This window comes from Triturus cristatus, chromosome 4_2 (genome assembly GCF_964204655.1).
Source record: "Triturus cristatus chromosome 4_2, aTriCri1.1, whole genome shotgun sequence".
NCBI lineage: Eukaryota > Metazoa > Chordata > Amphibia > Caudata > Salamandridae > Triturus > Triturus cristatus.
In genome coordinates this window covers 124,342,657-124,363,541 of record NC_140586.1, presented here as the reverse complement: position 1 = coordinate 124,363,541, position 20,885 = coordinate 124,342,657, and the positions used below count along the sequence as shown (strand labels likewise).

The window sequence follows — 20,885 nt, the reverse complement described above, 5'->3', positions numbered from 1 at the left end:
ACGTGGCGGACTACGGGCCCTAATCCAAGACCAGCCCAGAGCCATGTTTGTGTTTCCGAATCCTCGGCCCACCATATTTTCACACGGCCTGTGGCTTCTAGGGCCCGAATACTTTGTCTCTGACTAAAATAGTTGTTCAAACAAAAAATATGTCTATAAAAAGCCATCAACCATGTTTTTTGACACAGTTGCTCCTTATGCTCCCTTGATAGTTGTAATGCAAATAGACAGCATGTTCAGTTGCGTCCGCAAGGGACAAACATGCAGAATGACGTTGTCATGAAAATAGCCAATGATTCTGGATTTGAAAAAGCCGCTCTTCTGACTTGAAACAAACACATCAGTGTGCCAAAACTCAACAAGCATTTGCAATGCAATAGGTCTCTCATTTACGAGACTTTGAGCTATTGGCTCTGTAAATGTCAATAGCTTAAATTATTGTGAATGCAAGACCTATTGAATTTCAAACATTGTTTGTTTCCAAGCACCCCATGCCGCGCTTGCACTTAATAGAGGCCACGCTCCTTTCTTTAGACGAGCCACCTCTAAAGAAAGGGGTGTGGCCTCTGTTAAGTGGAAGCATGGCATGGGGTGCTTGAAAACAACCCCCCAATAAATATTTGTAAAGCAATAGGTGTCGCATTTGTGAGAGTTTAAGCTCTTGACATTTACAATGCCAATAGCTCAAACTCACTAAATGCGAGATCTATGGCATTGCAAACAAGTGGCCGCCATTGTCCCGGCTGCTTGGAAAGTGAAAGCGCATGGCGTGCTGAATATAAGGAAAGCACGTCGAGCCTACAGTAGTGCAAAACCCATTAAAGGAAATAGTGCTTACAGAGTAAATAACACAGACGGCGTAACAACAGAAGTAAAAGGGCCAGTCCTCATGGGAGGATACAAATAAAGACAAGGCGGTACTAAGGAGGGACTAACAAGCCAAATACGAATCAGAATCCAGCATTTACAAAGGACAAAGACACAAACCAATTAAAAATATGGGTGAGAGTGGGGGAGCTTCAATTGCATACCCTAATACAGCATGCCTCGCAGAGCAGCGCAAGCACTGCCCAGGCTCAACCTAAAAATGGGCGTAAGTAAATGTTTTTGCCATAACTCGTGTTCTAAATGGGAAGGGCCTGCCAGACTATGACCGTGGCACAGCCAAAAACACACATACATTGAACTAGAGCCCTCTGAGCCCTCTAGGTCTGTCCTTTGCTGGCTGAATGAAAAACAAATGTACCAGTCTGATTGTCACATAAAAGAGCGTCAATAGGTCACTGGAAGTCCAGGTGCAAAGCAACATGGTGGATAGTAAAGAAGAAGAAGACAGAGTCTCTTGTCAGCGTCACCAGAATCCTAACTTGACTTTTTGGGACCGTAACTCACATTACAAGCTATAGACTTTATGTATTACATACTGAAATGTAGGATTTTTGGCAGTGGCGTAACGAAACTTAAGGGGGCCCACCTGCACAGTACATGAAAGGGGCTCCCTCCGACCACACACAGGAGCTCTGCTGACAGGGTACTGGGCTGAAGGGGCCCCCTGGAGCTCAGGGCCCCCCGCAATGCGGGGGCTGCCGGGGCCTTTGTTACACCCCTGATTTTTGGGCCCCCCACAGATTGAACTACACATATCATTCTAGTGAATTAGGGATTTTCAATGAACTGCTGTTAGTACAATTACATGTTCAGTGTGTGGGTATGGTATTAAGTTTTAAATATCAAGCTGCAAAAATAACAATGACGACCAAAATAGGGTCAAGCTAAATATATATGTATAGGTTTGCGATATTCAACTCCACATCTATGTACCTTTTCACAAAGTTGCTTCAATGAAACACAGTTTACAATATGCAGCTACTGAGTGAGCGATACATTTTTTTTTAGGTATATGTATGTATGTATGTATGTATATATGTATGTATGTACGGGGAGAGGAGTTGGGCTAACGGCTAGGGCGGTCGACCTCGAATCTGCCGATCTGGGTCTGAGTCTTGGCAATAACGCTGAACATCCTGTGATTCTGGGCAAATCACTTAATCTACCCGTGCCTAACAAAAGTGAATGTGTCCTCATGTAATTAAACTGGTGCTATGTAAAGCGCTCTGATACCTGATTCGGTTCAAGTTCACGGTATATAAATCTCTGTAAAAAAAAAAACATTATGGGTACATATATATATATATATGAAGTTAAATCGTCTTCAGGTAACAATCTGCAGGAAAACAGATGAAGCAAACCCAATAGATGGTGCAATATATTTATTTAGTGCCCAACACCACCGCCGCCATAACATGTTTCAGCCCGCGTGGGGCCTTGATCACATGACACAGTTGAGGGCGCGGATTATACATTTAAAGTGCAAATGTGTGACGTATTTCATGTGCATCAGCTGCGCTGTTTGGCTATAGACATGGAAAACATACTATAACATTGCCACGAAGTGTAACTTACGTGGAAGGTCAGCAATGAAATAAATGTAAAATACATTGACACAGTACATAATAGAGTAAACGTGATATAATATCACTAGAGTAGCAGCAAATTGAATAAATATATAAAATCATATAAATATATGTAAAAATATATAAATAAATACTCAATATAACACTGTTCCACTCTAAAATGACTGATGACCTTAGTTAATAATGCCATACTCATATTGATAAATAGAAAAGCAGCTAAAAAAAGTTAAAACAATGTAAAACTTTTTCTCCTATTAGGATGGCAGCATTATTTAAAATTCATATGAGTCTTAAATGGCACCTAATTTGTTACCATGTATTTTTCAGATGTTTTTGAAAAGGAGAATACAGCCCATGTGGGCAGATGCCAAAACATTCTTGTCGAGTTTAAGTAAGTGCAAAAATACGCAAATAAATACTGTCATTATTTAAAGTGCAAACCATGTGCAAATTAATACCAAAATTAATTTCACAAAATTAACACCAAGTTGGTCTAAAAGGTAGACAGCAGCATGTGTGTACAATTTTTCTCATGTTAATTCATTAAAGATAGGTAAAAAAGTATTTGCTAGCGTTCAATCCATTCAGTGCTTTACAGTCCATAGGTATAATGTGCCTAGTCTCTAGTTTTCGTAACAATGATTCACGGTCCCCACCTCTTCTCAACGGTGGGACTGCGTCAATCACAAAATACTTGAGATCTGCAGGGTTCTTGGCATGGAATTCATCCAAATGTCTTGCGACTGGGTACGCAGTATCGCCGTTGGTGATGGCCCGTATGTGCTGGAGTATCCTCTTGAGCACCTGCAGCTTGGTGCTGCCCACATAGCGCAGGCCACAAGGACACTCCAGCACATATACCGCGTACTCCGTCTTGCAAGTCAACTTACTCTGGATACGGACAGGTCTGTTGTTAAAGGGAGTCATGTATTCTGTTTTGCTCACCCCATTTCTACAGGCTTTGCAAACTGAGCATTTGATAAAACCCTTGCTGCTATTAAGCCAAGAGCTATTGGTTATGACCCCTGGGCTGCAGGATACTAAGCAACTGCTCATAGATCTCGCCTTCCTGTATGTGATACTGGGAGATCGCGGCAGGTGGCTCCCCAGTACGAGATCACTTGCAATCAGTGCCCAATTTCTATTCACAATTTTGCGAATAGTTTGATGTTGACTATTATAGGTTAAATCAATCTAGTCTAAGTTCGCTCTGTTTGAACCAATTTCCTTTTGCCTGTAAGTGCCTGTGACCTGCCAGGTTCATTGGCTTTGCATATGGCCTTGTCAATAAGTTCTGCGAGATAGCCTCTCCTCAGAAACCTTTCCCTGCAATCTCTTTGTGCCTCCATACAGTCATATCCACCCAATCAAATCGCTTATGCCCCAGCCTGCTTACACGATAAATTGGCGGCGAGGTAGCGAGCCTCTGTACATTCCAACCAAAATCTGTAATCTTGGTGCAGTCCTATTACACCGACCAAAGACACCACAGTACAGCCACTCTTTCAGTTGTTACAGCACGTTTATTTAGACACTGGCAGCAGAATTCCCCCAACGCGTTTCGGAGTTACGGCACTCCTTGATCATGGGATATATATATAGGTTTGTGGTTAGTAGCATGGGGGAGACTATATATGTGGAGTTAAGGATAGTAAATCTATATTTACCTCCACCATATTTTGGTTTTTAAGACTTTTGCTACAATATTCTTGTAATACGTCATTTCCGTAGTTGAAATTCTGACATTCAACTGAGTGTTTGCGTGTGACACAAGACTTGTGAAAGGACGTACAATAATGTATCAATGTTATATGTTGTCAGAACGTTCCAACTGTGTTATGTGTGACACTAATGTACAGGTTTTACAATTTGACAGTGCACTAGTGACCCACGGCTTCATGCATGCATGGGCACAACATACAAAGAAGGTGGACAGCAAAAAACCTAATGCTCTCTCTCTCTCGGGATCACTCTCTTTCGTCTCTCACTCGCTTCTCTCTCTGTCTTTTGCGCCTTTACTCTACACTCTTTTGTTTTCCTCCGTTTTCTCTTTTCTTTTTTTTTCTTTCTCTCCCCTCTTCTCTCGCCCTGCTCGAAGGCAGCCACCAGAGATTTAACACAACCCTTCAGAAGGTTTCCACAAAAATGCTGGAAAGCGGGAAGTGGGAGGCGGTGGGGGTATTTCTAGGTCAAGTTTCCAGAAAATTATAGGGTTCCAATAACTTGAATGAGGTCACCCCGCTCATACATGCACTGCAGCCGACACGTGGCACCGTTCCCAGGGTCCATTCTGGGGCTGAGCTCTTTAAAACACCGAATAATAAAATCTAGTGGGTTTTTGAGAATGCATGACAAATGTACACATACTCGCCAAAATACGTACATTTTTCTCATTCACATTCATCTGAAAGCAAGATTTATTTGACTAACTGTTGGGCTAGCTATACCAAATTCCCCAAACTGTCCATTATTCAACAACAAAATACTGGGGCTGAGGAAAGGGGACAGAACCCTAAACAATGTCGGTTATTTTACAGCTGTGGTTCTTAAAACCTGCAGCAGTTTACAATACCACTAACATGTTCTTTTCTCTACTTTATTCAGGATAAAATTCCAACATTTGGTGCCCAGCCAAGCGAAACCTGCATGAAAGCTGGAGATTACAGCGTGCCAACACTGCCACCAGCTGGACAGTACAGGGACAGCGCCGAAGAATCCCACGTGCACACCACAACATTCCTGTCCCGCAACCACAAATCCTTTGGAGGCTGGTGGTAAAAAGAACAACAAAAACAAAGCTTAGGTTTGGCACATTTAATTCCCAAACGCCAACTGCACAACACAAAACAAGATCCGGAACGATCTCGGTGTGAAAATATTTTTGCGCCACAAAGGACAAACATGGTGATGTCATCATGTAGCGGCGGCTAACGTCGAATAGTTGGAGGGCCCGTAGGAGAAGGCTGGCCCCACGCGACCCTCCGCTGCAGACATGGAGTTCATCACCAGGGAGTCGCCCACCAGACTGGTTCGGATTTTTAGGGAATACCACAATAACGACATCATATCTTTGCATTACAACTACACTGGGAAACTCACCACCAGCAAATACAAGGGCGGGCTGAAGGCCGAAGCCATCGTCTTCCTGGTCATCTGCTTGCTCATCGTGGCTGAGAACCTCATAGTGCTCCTGGCCATCTGGAAGAACAAGAAGTTCCACTCACCCATGTACTACCTGCTAGGGAACTTGACTCTGTCTGACCTTCTGGCCGGCATCGCCTACACCGTCAACATCATCCTGTCAGGGGCCAACACCTTAAAACTGACTCCCATCCTTTGGTTTATCCGCGAAGGGGGGGTTTTCATCACATTGGCGGCATCCATTCTCAGCCTGCTGGCGATCGCCATAGAGCGTCACATCACCATGGTGCGTATGAAACTCTACAACGGCGACAAGAAGGGCCGCATGTTCCTTCTGATTGCGGCGAGCTGGCTGGTATCGCTCTTCCTGGGCATCCTGCCTGTCATCGGCTGGAACTGCATTCAGAACTTGCCAGAGTGTTCCACTGTCCTGCCACTTTACTCCAAAAACTATATCCTTTTTTGCATTACCGTCTTCATTGCCATCCTGATCTCCATTGGGGTGCTCTATGTTCGCATTTACCGCATCGTCAAGTTCAACAGCCAGCGACTGGGTTCCGTTCGCAAGGGCATGCTGAAGAAGTCCCAGAAGTACATGGCTCTGCTCAAGACGCTCACCATCGTTGTAGGCACCTTTGTGGCCTGCTGGCTGCCCCTCTTCTTCCTGTTGCTCTTCGACGTGTCCTGTGAGGCACTGGCCTGCCCTATACTATACCGGGCAGACTACTTCCTGGGGCTGGCTATGATCAACTCCTTGCTCAACCCCATCATCTACACACTGACCAGTAAGGACATGCGAAGGGCCATTGCCAAACTGCTTTGTTGCCTGTGTGTGGCCACCGAGGAGGGCCAGACCCGCCGCTTCGGCATCTTTCCCATCCTGGAGTGCAGCACCAGCAAGTCGGAGAAGTCATCCCACAAACAGGAAGGGCTGGATACCACGGTGTCGACAGGCAATGGGACCCCAACACCCATAAAGGCTTTGGCATCCAGAACATTGGTGTACTGACTCCAGTCGTCGCTTCCAGGTTGATATAGCCAGCACCAGAGGTTCTGTATGTCTAAATGAAGGATTTTGAACATTTTCCCAGCATCCTACCAATGGGAGGGTTATAAAGCTACTATTTGGGAGAACGTGCTTCCATATTAACTTGCTCAAAAACATTGACAGATAATCCTCTTTGAGGATTCTTTTTGTACAAACAAAATACTAATGTGCATGTTCCCATAAGGATGTTGGGTCTCTAATTAATGTCCATATTGGAAAAGCAGTGTGGAAGGCAAAGAGAATTAGCAAGATCACCTTGCGGGGCGTGGTAACACAAATGTATTGAAAACGCAGCACTTTATCAGTCAATGGAGGCTTTTGCAGGTCACAGGAATGACGCATACAATAAAATTAGCAGAGGATAGACTGAGTTGGGAATCTCGAAAATGGGACAGAGTGAAACTGAGAGGGAGAACGGACAGGGAGGGGAGCCGGGCATTTGTGAAGCAAAGAGTTCTGAAGTCGAGGATTGTATTGCTGGAGTACCAGACTGTAGATAGCCCAGTCACAACGCAACCACAGGGTTATAATATTGCACATGGATGACAACATTAGTGGTGTATGCACTATTCAGGGTTAGCAGTGTTGGCCGTGTGTACACTGCTGAGGTCTGACAGTGTCAACAGAGGGTACATTGCTTGTGCAGACATTGCTAGCAGCGTGTACACCACGCGGGACTGGCAGTGTTAGTAGTATTTACTGTTCGGTGCAGGCAGTATTAATAGTGGATACCTCCTCTTGGCTGTCTGTGTTAATACTTTCCATAGCGCTAAAGCCCAGCAGTGTTATTAGTGAGCCATACTGTTCACTACAGCCAGAGTAAGTTGTAAAAACAGGATTATCAACTAAAAATACATTAAAGACATCCTGGGGTAAGTTGGTAAATACCCTACTGAACACTGTAAACATTTGTCTGGTTAAAGTGAAGATCATGAGAACCTCACTCACACAAAAGAGCATATTTGGGAGGGCAGAGCATGTAGAGGGGTGAAAAGGCAGGCTCGATGAATGTAAGCAGAATTAATGCCTCCTTAATCTTCCTCAAGATTTGAGCTATCCAACAGTTTTCATAGGACACCTATAAAGAATCAGCATCACAAACATTTTTATAAGTCGTGCATGCTAGGGCAGGCCCTATAGGACTGTGTGCATTAATTTAGCCCTGTTAGAGAATTAAGGCCCCACAGCTTCGGTTTTTAAAGCACTTTTGTACATCTTTAAATTTTATTTTTAAACTTTACCTCTGCAGGTGGTATCACCATTTTGGAATGGTAAAAAAAAAAGAATTAAAATGGTGGCTGTGTCATACCACAGGATTGCATTGTAACTCATGCACACACATATATCATTGTGCTCAGCAGCCATAGCGTTATGACGCATACTGTTGTGCATGCATTATTGCACTCTTTTTTTCTATTGTTTAAAATTGTTTTCATAGTTGCACAGCATCAGCAAACAGCATTCTCTATATGCAAAGCCAATAAGTCAAAAAAGCTAGATTTATTTGCTTTGCCAATGCTTGTTTTTAAATGCTTTTGTGCCCAGCACGACCCTGCCCTCCCCAGCTGTAGTTTAAGGATGAGAAATTGACCCCTGCTCTGTGGAGGGCATCCCTTCCCCGCAGGTCTTTAAAATATGAACCTCTGCCTTGTGGGGCTGGGGGTGGGGCTTTCTCCTCACACAGACAAAGCACTGTTTTGCAGAGTTCTGCCCTCCGTTGTAGAATATAATAAATAAACCAAACACTGTCCTGAGGAAGCCAAGCTACAGGAATTCAGCAAAAAAATAAATAAATACAAAAAAGGATCGCAGCCAAGCAGGGTCCTTTCCTCTCATGCAAGGCATAACAGGTAACCAGGTTTGACAATCCTGGGTAAGACAGAAATTCAAAACCTCAGCCTTTTAAAATGTTCGAGGGGCCATCAAACCCTTGAATCACCCGGACTTTCAGGCGTTGATATTTGTTTAGGTTTGGTTCGCAAGGACTAGTCTCTACCAGCACTCATATTGTCAATCTCAGCAGAAAGGCCAATGAAGGAAGGGGCATGAAATGCAACCAGCTGAGGCTAATACATATGTCCAAGCCCAGAAAAAGCAGTGAGTTTGTGCCCGTTGTGGTGATGTAGCCTGGGTGTAAGAGAAGGGAACAGGCAAAAAAGTGTGACACAACTGCAGAAAATTGATCGAAAGATGAAACCTTACTCCTTGTTAAAAAAATCAGCACTCGCTGCTTTTCAGCCACTGCTAGAATGGCACCCACGAGGAAGTGGCTGTCACACCACGACGGGTGACACTTGTAGGCATACAACTAATGCGTGTTTGTACAGTGTGTGTTTTGTGTATATATGTGCAGATAGCTAGTTTGGTAAGAAAAACAGAAAACGGCGGCCTCGTCGAGGCTGTGCATGTAAATGTGTAAAATACTGCATCCGACTGTAAATGTGAATTTGTTAAATTAAGTGCCTTTTCACTGAGTTTTTATAACTGAATTTTCAAATAAAGAAAGGATTGTTTTGTGATGATTGCATCTGTAGTTATTTTCTGTGTCCTGGAGTATAAGCTCTGGCTTTAAAATCTCATGGATGGCGTTCTACAAATTCTTTTTAATCGATTAATGAATTCATTCATTCATTCATTCATTCATTCATTCATGGTTAGAGCAGTACGAATATTGAAAACCAACACACTGGCCACTCTGAACCTGCCCTGGCACTAGGGGGAAGTGCGAGGGTAAGACAGCTGCATCTGTACCTCTAACTCTGTGAATATTGTGTTGTGTGGGGGAGGGAGTTCAAACACATCAGCTCTGTGACCCAGGAAGTAGTGCTTGTTCTGTAAGTAGTAGTGAGGGCCGGGTTACCCTGCTGTATTTCCCTTGCATCCTTGAACGTGACAGGGGTCGCATTTAACATCTGCTTCAGAGGCAGCGGGGGGGGGGCACATCTGGGCGAGTGTGCACATTGACACCTACTCTGTCAGCAGTGAGAGGGCAAATCGGGATGTTCTCGGCAGGCAGTGTGAGGGTGGCATGTCTGCCCCTGGTCTATAAAGAGTGTGAGAAGCACATGCGATTTATTACTAGAGTGGGGAGTGGGGCACATCTGCAACTGCTCTATTGTGTCAGAAGCACATCCGCGTCTCTACTATGACTAGTGTGAGGGGTATTGCATAGTACTGTAATTGCATTTAAATTGCGCTTACTACCCCTGATGAGGTGTCGAAGAGCTTTTTCAGCGAGTAGCACACTACTCCGGAACCCATAAAGGATTAGTGGTAAGCTGGTATAGTGAAATATGAAAGTAATTTGAGTGGTGGATCTGTTAGTCAGTTATTTGGATTGAGAAGAATAGAGGAGGGATAGAGAAGGGAAAAAGGTTTGCATTTATATAGCGCTTGTTACCCTTCTGCATCTGTACTATTAGTAGTTTGAGAGGCACACGTGCCTCTGTTCTATAGTGTGAGAAGCACACCTACCTCTGTACTATGACTTGAGTGAGGGGCACATCTTCTATTGCTCTATAGTGTGAGATGCAACTCTGCATCTGTATTGTGACCAGTGTGAGAGACCACACCCGCCCTTCTCTATAGCGTGAGAAGCACATCTACACTATTACTAGAGTGGAGGGACACATCTACCCGTGCTTAATACAGTGAGAAGCAAACCTGCATCAGGGCCAATGGAATTATGCAATTCTCTGGCTAGAGCTTTTTTCACATAATTATGGATCTACCGCATTTGCCAAATAATCTTTGCCCAGACAGTATTACTATATGTGAAAAGAAAACAATAATGGACGCAATACTATCAAAAAATGTGCTGCATTATGCCGAATATTGTGCCTTTTTTGCTGCATAATGTAGTCAACGCTGCTGCATAATTTGGTGCTTCCTTGCCACATAATTCTAGTTGCCCTGACTATGGCTACTGTGAGGGAACACATCTGCCTGTGCTCTGCAGATTAAGACATCTGCATCTGTACAATGACTCGTGTGAGGGGGACATACCTGCACCATGAATCGTGCCATGGGAAATATTCTCAAATGTTTTAAAGTAAGTGTGAGCGGGCACGTCTTCGCCTTTACTTCGAATGCTGCTAGAAGACACATCAGTTCCTGCTCTATAAATAGTGCGAGTGGCACGTCTGCCTCGCTGTATAAACAATGTGCTTGGGAACATATATGCAGTTGGCATGTGAATAGTCATGGTGTGGGAGTGGGAGACACATGTTCCTGCCTTGTCATCAGTGTGTAGAGTTCTACTGTTGCTGCACTGTGCGTCATGGGGTGAGGAGACAGGGCCATCTGCACCTGCCCTGAGAGTGGTATGAAGTCTCTCACCGCCCCTGAGAGTGGTGTGGGGTGAGGTCCCTCTCCAGCCCTGAGAGTGCTGTGGGGTCTCTCACCAGCTCCGAGAGTGGTGTGGGGGAGGTCTCTCACCTGTGCTGAAAGTGGTGTGGGGTGAGGTCTCTCACCTGCCCCGAGAGTGGTGTGGGGCGAGGTCTCTCTCCAGCCCTGAGAGTGATGTTGGGTGAGGTCTGTCACCAACCCCAAGAGTGGTGTGGGGTGAGTTCTCTCACTGCCCCTGAAAGTGGTGTGGGGGGAGGTCTCTCGCCGCCCCTGAGAGTGGTGTGGGGGGAGTTCTCTCTCCAGCCCTTAGAGTGGTGTGGGGTGAGGTCTCTCACCTGCCCTGAGAGTGGTGTGAAGTCTCTCATCAGCCCTGAGAGTGGTGTGGGGTGAGGTCTCTCACCTGCCCTGAGAGTGGTGTGGGGTGAGGTATCTCACCAGCCCTGAGAGTGGTGTGGGGTGAGGTCTCTCACCTGCCCCGACAGTGGTGTGGGGTGAGGTCTCTCACCTGCCATGAGAGTGGTGTGAGGTCTCTCACCAGCCCTGAGAGTGATATGGGGTGAGGTCTCTCACTGCCCCTGAGAGTGCTGTGGGGTGAGGGCTCTCACTGCCCCTGAGAGTGGTGTGGGGTGAGGTCTCTCACCTGTCCTGAGAGTGGTGTCGGGTGAGGTCTCTCACCTGCCCTGAGAGTGGTGTGAAGTCTCTCATCAGCCCTGAGAGTGGTGTGGGGTGAGGTCTCTCACCTGCCCAGAGAGTGCTGTGAAGTCTCTCATCAGCCCTGAGAGTGGTGTGGGGTGAGGTCTCTCACCAGCCCTGAGAGTGGTGTGGGGTGATGTCTCTCACTGCCCCTGAGAGTGGTGTGGGGTGAGGTCTCTCACCTGCCCTGACAGTGGTGTGGGGATAGGTCTCTCACCAGCCCTGAGAGTGGTGTGGGGAGAGGTCTCTCACTGCCCCTGAGAGTGGTGTGGGGTGAGGTCTCTCATCAGCCCTGAGAGTGGTGTTGGGTGAGGTCTCTCACCAGCCCTGAGAGTGGTGTGGGGAGAGGTCTCTCTCTGCCGCTGAGAGTGGTGTGGGGTGAAGTCTCTCATCAGCCCTGAGAGTGGTGTCGGGTGAGGTCTCTCACCAGCCCTGAGAGTGGTGTGGGGAGAGGTCTCTCACTGCCCCTGAGAGTGGTGTGGGGTGAGGTCTCTCACCTGCCCTGAGAGTGGTGTGGGGTGAGGTGTCTCACCGTCCTGTAAGTGCTTTTGGGGACAGCCCTGTACATTTATCGTAAGTAGTTTGTGGGACATCTCTCCACCTCCCCTTTAGGTATGCCCTTTAGGTGATGCAGAGAGACAGGCCGCTTAGTGCCGCTTAGGTGACTCTGGAGATAGCTCTGCGTCTTCCATGTGAGCCGTTTGATGGACATCCCGGCACCTTCCCTGTCAGTCATGCGGGGGACACTCTGCACTTTCTTTATAAGTACAATGGGACAGGGTTTTAAGTGGGATGAAAAAAACAGTGGGGTCTCTCAAAGGGGCGTGGCCACTGTAATTAAGGGCGTGGCTTAAAAAAGAAAGCTAAAAATTTGTGCTTCGCAGTGTGCCGCCCCACTTGTATTTTGCTGTTTCTGTCATTGCATCCAAATATATGATACAACATGTAACATCATACCTACAGCAAATTACGACTATTGCCTTTGTCAATGGTTGTTAGTTGCATAAGATAAATATTCAGCAAATATTGAAAAAGCTTCCACTTAAAACCCTCGTGACACCACGACGTTGTTGCTGCTACTGCTTTTCAAAAAGAGAAGGGAAATCCAGAGAGAAAATTACTATCTTTAAAGGATTTCCCTTCCCCTACAACTCTCCCCTGGCATGACGTCATGCTGTAACTTCTCCACTAGTGAGAAGTGAGCAGTGTGAGCACGCGCACATCGATGTGCCGGCTGTCACTGCAGTCGCACAAAACACGGGCGACCCGTTTCGAGCCCCCCTTAAAAAAACTGCCGGTGCTCAGACCCGGTGAGACCCAGCCAACTTAACCCCTTCCATGCTAGGACGGCTCCCGACCGTCATGAGTCACGGTAGTCGTGTGCTCATGACGGCCGGGAGCCGTCCGACCGTTGCCGTTCCGCCCACGCGCGGCAAATTCCCCACCTGTGCGGGCGAATCAATTAGTGGGCGGAGTTCGGACGGCTCCCGGCCGTCATGAGCACACGCCCACCGTGATTTATGACGGCCGGGAGCCGTCCTGAGCACCTGAGCGCCACGCCCAGCCCCACCCCCCCTCGCACCGCGGCGGAATTTGCCCCGCATGGAAGGGGCTAAAGCCCTGCTATGGGACCTCCTCTGCGCCCGGTCTGTAAGTTACATAGTGCGCCTGGCTGCATCTGCTGCAAGGAGTGTGTGGAGTGCTGTGTGGTTATGGATGACGGATGGCGCCTCTGACTAAACCTGTCCTGTACCAGTGCTCACCGCCTGTTCCCCATATACTTTTAAGGGACATATCTCAGCCAGTACCAGGCACACATCTTTGCCTGTCCCATAAATCTTGGTGGTAGACACAAATGTTCCTTCTCTACTTATATTGCGCGTGGACACACCTGCCCCTTCTGTGTAAGCATGCTGCAGCACGCGCCTGCCTCGTAATAACGGCAGAGGGGATCCGGGGTGAACAGCATAATCCCATATAGATTAGTGTGTCTAAAGGCCGGGATGGCTGCATCAAAGTCACCCCCATGCCTGGGGGCCATCAGGCAGCCATGGATTGTGCTTGGGCACTTCCGCCAATTTTCCACAGAGCAATGCATCTGACACAAAGCTGTCCACTGTAGGTTCCAACATTCACAATCCCATCCTACTGATTAAAACACAGTGGGCGGTCAGTACCATGATCCCGGTTTCGGCAGAATCCTATTGAATACATCACAGGAACCTTGGGACCAGCTCTCTATTGTATGCAGGGCCTACACGTACCTAAACAAGAGAGTGGCCAGAAAATTAAAATACCCCCACTTGAAGCATATCTCAAATCAGACTGAGCGCGCGTGTGAGCCAATGCAAGCTTCCTAAGAAGAGTTCCTTTCACTCTCCTTCCATCAATTCATCCATTTATCTTTCTATCTATTGGTCCATCCATCTGTCCATACTTTCACCTTTACATATAACCAACCATTGCCCCTTCCATCTTTTCACTCATTCACGGTTCACTGACAGAAATTCGACCCCCTAAATATCGCGATATAAAATTATCGCAACCAAAATATCGATGAAAAAAATATCATCATTTCTTTATAATACTATGTGCAAAAATATAGAAAAAAAATCGGTGTCATTATTATTGTGCTAAATATCGTTTTTTAAATATATATAAAATAATAAATATTCAATAAATAAAATAACATTAATGAAAAAAAAAAAATGTAATATATATTTTAACAAATAAAACAAATTAAATCAATTAAAAAAGTTAAACGCCCATATCTAAAAACTAATATATATATATATACATATATATACCTATACTAATATAATATATATTTTTTTAAAACAAACTATTCTAATTAAATAAAAAAATGAATCAACTTAAAATTCTAAAAATGTAGTACAAAACATGTCACATATAAAAACTTCAATAATTAAAAATATGATATTTTTATAGAAATAAAAAGACAATAATATAAATTCTACCAATATCAAATAAAAAAAATATGACATTTAATCCGTATACTATTCCCACTACAACTTATTTAAAACTGCCTCAAGTATAATAATAAATATATTAACAAACTTACAATTCAACTTTCATGCAACTCAAAAATAAAAAAACTTGGTAACATTTACAAACCTCCCTCCAATAATTACAATAGAAGTACAAATATTTAATTACAGATAGGTTTTATTTACTATAACCATTTGCGCCACTACAACAGAAGGGAAACTGTTGCAGTACAGAAGTGTAAAATTTACTACTCTCATTCCAAACTTAACAACAGTAGGGAAAGTGTTGCATTGCAGAACAGTACAATTTACTATTCCCACTCCACTAAGTACAACACTAGAAAAAGTGTTGGATAGCAGAGGGGTAAAATTTACTAATACCACTACAACCACTACAACAGTAGGGAAAGTGTTGGATTACGGCGGGGTTACATTTACGATTCCCACTCCAACCAGTACAACAGGAGGGAAAGTGTTGGATTGGGGAGGGGTTACATTTACTATTCCCACTCCAATAAGTGCAACAGTAGGGAAGGTGTTGGATAGCGGCGGGGTTAAATTTACTATTCCCACTCCAGCCAGTGCAACAGTAGGAAAAGGGTTGGATTACAGAGGAGTGAAATTTACTATTCCCACTCCAATAAATGCAACAGTAGGGAAAGTGTTGGATAGCGAAGGGGTATAATTTACTATTCCCACTCTAGTCAGTACAACAGTAAGGAAAGTGTTGGATAGCGGAGGGGTAAAATGTACTTTTCCCACTCCAGCAAGTACAACAATAGGGAAAGTGTTGGATTGCGGACAGGGTAAAATTTACTATTCCCACTCCAGCAAGTTCAACAGTAGGGAAAGTGTTGGATTGCGGATGGGTGCGATTTACTATTCCCACTCCAATTAGTACAATAACTAAAAGCAACAAAATATCTTAAACAATATCAAAGCACTTCAAAAACAAATTAAATAAAAAAAATATAAATATATTGAAACATTTATAAATTTCTCTAATTAAAAAAATTACGAAAAATTAAAACATACTACAATGTTAAATACATAACACAAATTCCTACAAATATAATTATAAATAACAATCAAAAATAATTTTCATACAAATAAATGTTTTTTATTTACAAATTATTTTTTAACCAAAAAATTATTATTTGATACATTTCATTTACTTACTTACCACCATATAACCCCACAAAACTCTCAACCTGCAATGTACTTAAACATATTTGCATTATTAATACTAATATTTAACAACAAACCAATTATAATTAATTAAATATTAATGAATAATTATAATTAATGTACTTACCACAATATACCCCACAAAACACATAACACACTCATAAAATGTATCAAAAAGAATTTACACAATTAACATAATTAATGATCTAATTAATAATTAATTTCTTTAAATTAATTTACTTTCCAACCCATACCCCTACAAAACACACAATCCACATACACAATCTAAAACAAACAATGTAATAACACAATTAACATAATAAATTAGCAATTAAACAAATATTAATTATTGAAAACTGAATATAAATTCATTAAAATTAAATAACTTCCCAACCTTTTCCCCTATAAACCCCCTAACCCACATCTAAAATCAAACAAACAAAAAATAATTACATAATTGAAACAATTAATTTTTAATTAAATAACTTATAGTATTTGACAACTAATTATTAATTAATTAAAATTAATTTACTCTCCATCCTTTTCCCCTATAAAGCCCACACTGCACACCTAAAATATAATACATAAACAATGCAACATAATTAGCACCTAATTAATTCATCTTAATTACTAAATAATTATTAATTCATTAAAAATAAATTACTTCTCACCCTTTTCTCTATAACTCCACAATCCACAACTTGTAACCAAAAACAGTTACTTAAGCAATTCACATAATAAATGATTAATTAATTAATAACTTACAAAAATATTGATATTAGAAATAAATTACTTCTCATCCTTTACCCCTATAACCCCACACCCAGCATCCCCCCCAAAAAACAATTAACATATTGGGTATATGAGTACCTGTATGGGTGAGGGCCAAAATCAGCCCAAGAGGGGGTCCGCTCATCTCCCCTCCCTTTAATGTAATGTTTTTTTTAAATGCCGCCCTCCCCCATTGAAAAAAGGCCTGGCCGAGGGATGGGGTCCCTAGGGCGAAAACAGTCCAGGGATGGGAGAGAGGCCGAGCTGCCTCCTCCCCTTGTTTTTTTTTTAAAAAAAAAGGAAAAGGCCGGTCCCCGGGGGGAGGTGGGTCCCCAGGGCCAAATCAGCCCGATTTGAGGTCCGCTCAGCTACCCACTCTTTAATGTAAATTTTTTTGTTTTAAAAGGCCGCCCTCATCCATTGATAAAAAGGCCTGGTCCCAGGCATACGGTCCCTGCTGAGAAAACAGCCCATGGATAGGGAGCCTCGTGGCCCCCCTACCTTGATATACATATTTTTTAAAGTTAGAAAAAAAACGCATTCAGGTTGCCGGAAGCCTGCCACCTTGGACTACCACTCGGCAAACGCGCCTCCTGGCACATAACTGGTTGAGGTCCTCTTGGCTGCAGAGGGTCATTAGGGGCCAACAAGCCCTCCTGTTACCTCCACAGAAGTCTGACACAGCAGGGTTCTTGAAAGCTGGTCGGATGCCCACCTCCTTTCTCCATCACTCTGCAAACGTGACTACTGGTTAAAAAAACCATAGAAATTCACTTAAAAAAACAAAGATTACAGGGACATTATAGTTAGGAAACAGTATTTGAAAAACCTTAGATAGTCACTTAAAAAAAACAAAGGTTAAATGGCCGTTATAGTTAGGAAATAGAATGAAAGAAAATCTTAGAAATTCACTGAAAAAAACAAAGGTTGCAGGGTCATTATAGTTAGGCTAAGATTTCACTCATACAAATATGCACATGCACCTGGGACCTGGCCCACTCGGGAGCTGATAAATATCGAAGCGTGGGAGTGGGTATGTAAGTGATTGTGTGGGTGTGTGAGGGAGTGTGCGAGTGCTTGTATAGATGAGTGAGTGGCCGTGATGAGAGTCTGTATGGGTAAGTGAGTGGGTGAGTGCAGTAACTGTGAAGGTGAATAAGTGGGTGCATGAGTAGCTGTATGACTGAGTGTGTGGTTGTGTGAGTGAATGTATGCATGAGTGACTGGTTGTGTGACTGGCTGTATGGATGAGTGAACGGCTGTATGTGTGAGTGGATGGTTGTGTGAGTGCCTGTATGAGTGAGTGAGTGAGTGGGTGGGTGTGTGAGTGGCTCTATGGAGGAATGAGTGGGTGTTTAAATACTCGTATGGATCTGTGAATGGGTATGTGAGTGGTTGTGTGGGTGTGTCAGTGGACATATGAGAGCTACTATGGGGGTGTGAGTGGCTCTGTGGAGGAGGTCCTCAGTGATGACATGAGTGATGTCATTTGAGAAGTCATCAATGATGTCACTGACCATGTCATGAGTGATGTAATGTATGAGGTAATGAGCAGTGCATCGCGGCGGCGTAAGTCATAGTTAGCTCAGGTAACTATAACTGCTGAATTTCACTGGTTTTGTACTAGTGAAATCTGAGCCTAACTCTAACGTCCCTGTAACCTTTGCTTTTTTCAGTGAAAAAAAATAAATATATATACACACACACACATATATGCTGCAAGATTCCTTTTTGGCACACACACACACACATATATATATATATGTGTATTACCTTCTGGCAGTCGCCAGTAGGTAGTTATAGTTAGGACCTATTTTCCATAGGAAATTCACAACATTCTATTTGGAATAACATTGGCGTCGATTGATGAATCTTCGCGAAAGTTTCCAAACTTTTGGCCAGCTCCGGTCCGCTCCTATCCTGAAAATTTTATGGTGATTCGTCAAGCGGGGGCCGAGAAAAAAGGGGGGTCCCAAAACACGTTTTCCCCATGCATTTTCCCATAGGACCTGTTGACGCAGCTACAGCCCGAAGTGCTGAATGGAATTACACCAAATTTGGCAAAGAGGTAGTCCTCAGTTCAGACTCGTGCCTTTTGCTTAAATGGTGTAAATCCATTCAGTAGTTCCTGAGAAAATCAAAAGTAAAATCACATTTATATCTGGGCGGAGCCTAACCACACATCTCATCGTGAGATCTGATTGGCTGTCAGCACTTCATCCAAGAAGTGTTGGCAGCCATCTTGGGACCAATGTACATGATAGCACCTCATTAAAAAGCATTGCAGTTAATAGAAGGTTTTAAGACTTTAGTTACATTATAAATCATTTGTTGATGGTACCATACTCATTTTAGGAATTGTGGTGTGTTCTAAGGTGATTTTACCATGTGAAAAAGCCTTCTGCTGTAATATCATGAATCATGTTTGAGAGAAAACTATTTTCTCATGCTTTTCCCACAGAGGTTTTGAAGGTGATCTATAAGCTAAACTGAGAGCATATTTTCTGTAAATTCACATTATCTTTCTCAGTCATGTGAGAATGAAGTCTGACATTCTCAGTAAGAGACTGTCAGTTGATTCCTTTGTGTTCTACTGCAGCTTCCCAGAGTGTTCTAAAGAACAACTAGAGTGCTAACAGTCCTACTTATGACAAAAGTATGGCACACCTGAAGCCATCTTGGTTGGAATAAAGTGGTAACTCTTAAAACATTTAATGTAAAAAGGAACACAATGAGGGGGTTCATTTTGCCCTAGAAAGTATGATTAGTGCTGCAGAAAGAAAAATTAGGGCACATTTTGAGTGACTTCTCAAATCCTCTTCTATTTCATTAAAAAATTCTGACATGCAGACTGAAACATGCACTTTCAATACCAGCAGCAGACTTCCCTGGTGAGCAGTAGCTTTACTACAGTGATCTAATAAGCAGCTAGGGTGCTAACATTCTGAATTTATGGCAAATGTGTGACACATCTGAATGCCTTCTTGATGGAATCAAAGTAAAAAACTGAAAGTATTTCCTACTGAGGAGACTGTAGTAAATGAGGAAATTAGGAAACATCATAACAAATAAGTCTCCCAAAATGGCCACCAGAGACAAAAGAGCCCAAATGTAGCCCAAATATCACCCAGATGTAGCCCAAGTATAGCCCAATGACAGAATGTCCGAGAGTGTTCTAACGAACAACTAGAGCGCTAACAGTCTTACTTATGACATAAGTATGGCACACCTGAAGCCATCTTGATTGGAATAAAGTGGTAACACTTAAAACATTTAATTTACAAAGGAACAAAATGAGGGGATTCATTTTGCCATAGAAATTATGATTGGTGCTGCAGAAAGAAAAATTAGGGCACATTTTGACTTCTCAAATCCTCTTCTATTTCATAAAACAATTCTGACATGCAGACTGAAATATGCACTTTAAATACCAGCTTTGACTTCCCTGGTGAGGTAGTAGCTTTACTTCAGTGATCTAATGAGCAACTAGAGTGCTAACATTCAGAATTTATGGCAAATGTGTGACACATCTGAATGCCTTCTTGATGGAACCAAAGTAAAAAACTGAAAGTATTTCCTACTTAGGAGACTGCAGTAAATGAGGAAATTAGGAAACTTCATAACAAATAAATCTCCCAAAATGGCCACCAGAGACAAAATAGCCCAAATGTAGCCCAAATATCACCCAGATGTAGCCCAAGTATAGCCCAATGACAGAATGTCCCAGAGTGTTCTAACGAACAACTAGAGCGCTAACAGTCTTACTTATGACAAAAGTATGGCACACCTGAAGCCATCTTGATTGGAATAAAGTGGTAACACTTAAAACATTTAATTTACAAAGGAACAAAATGAGGGGGGTCATTTTGCCATAGAAATTATGATTAGTTCTGAAGAAAGATAAATTAGGGCACATTTTGACTTCTCAAATCCTCTTCTTTTTCATAAACAAATTCTGACATGCAGACTGAAACATGCACTTTGAATACCAGCAGCAGACTTCCGTGGTGAGCAGCAGCTTTACTACAGTGATCTAATGAGCAACTAGAGTACTAACATACAGAATTTATGGCAAATGTGTGACATATCTGAATACCTTCTTGATGGAATCAAAGTAAAAAACTGAAAGCATTTCCTACTGAGGAGACTGCAGAAAAATGAGGAAATTAGGAAACTTCATAACAAATAAATCTCCCAAAATGGCCACCAGAGACA

At 43.2% G+C, this 20,885-nt stretch overlaps 1 protein-coding gene across 2 annotated transcripts in view; it reads left to right on the top strand.

Moving 5' to 3' along the window:
* Positions 1 to 9,190, top strand: part of LOC146833137 (sphingosine 1-phosphate receptor 1-like) — a 51,182-nt gene extending 41,992 nt beyond the window's left edge. Inside the window, exons 1-2 of one of the 2 annotated variants that reach the window (XM_085600762.1) lie at positions 2,800 to 2,865; positions 5,079 to 9,190. In XM_085600762.1, coding sequence (XP_085456888.1) covers positions 5,467 to 6,624 — 1,158 coding nt within the window. In that variant the 5' untranslated portion in view covers positions 2,800 to 2,865; positions 5,079 to 5,466 and the 3' untranslated portion in view covers positions 6,625 to 9,190. Of the gene's footprint in view, positions 1 to 2,799; positions 2,866 to 5,078 lie in introns of those variants that run through there. The other variant, XM_085600763.1, reaches the window with a different exon arrangement.
* The last annotated feature ends 11,695 nt before the right edge of the window (positions 9,191 to 20,885 follow it).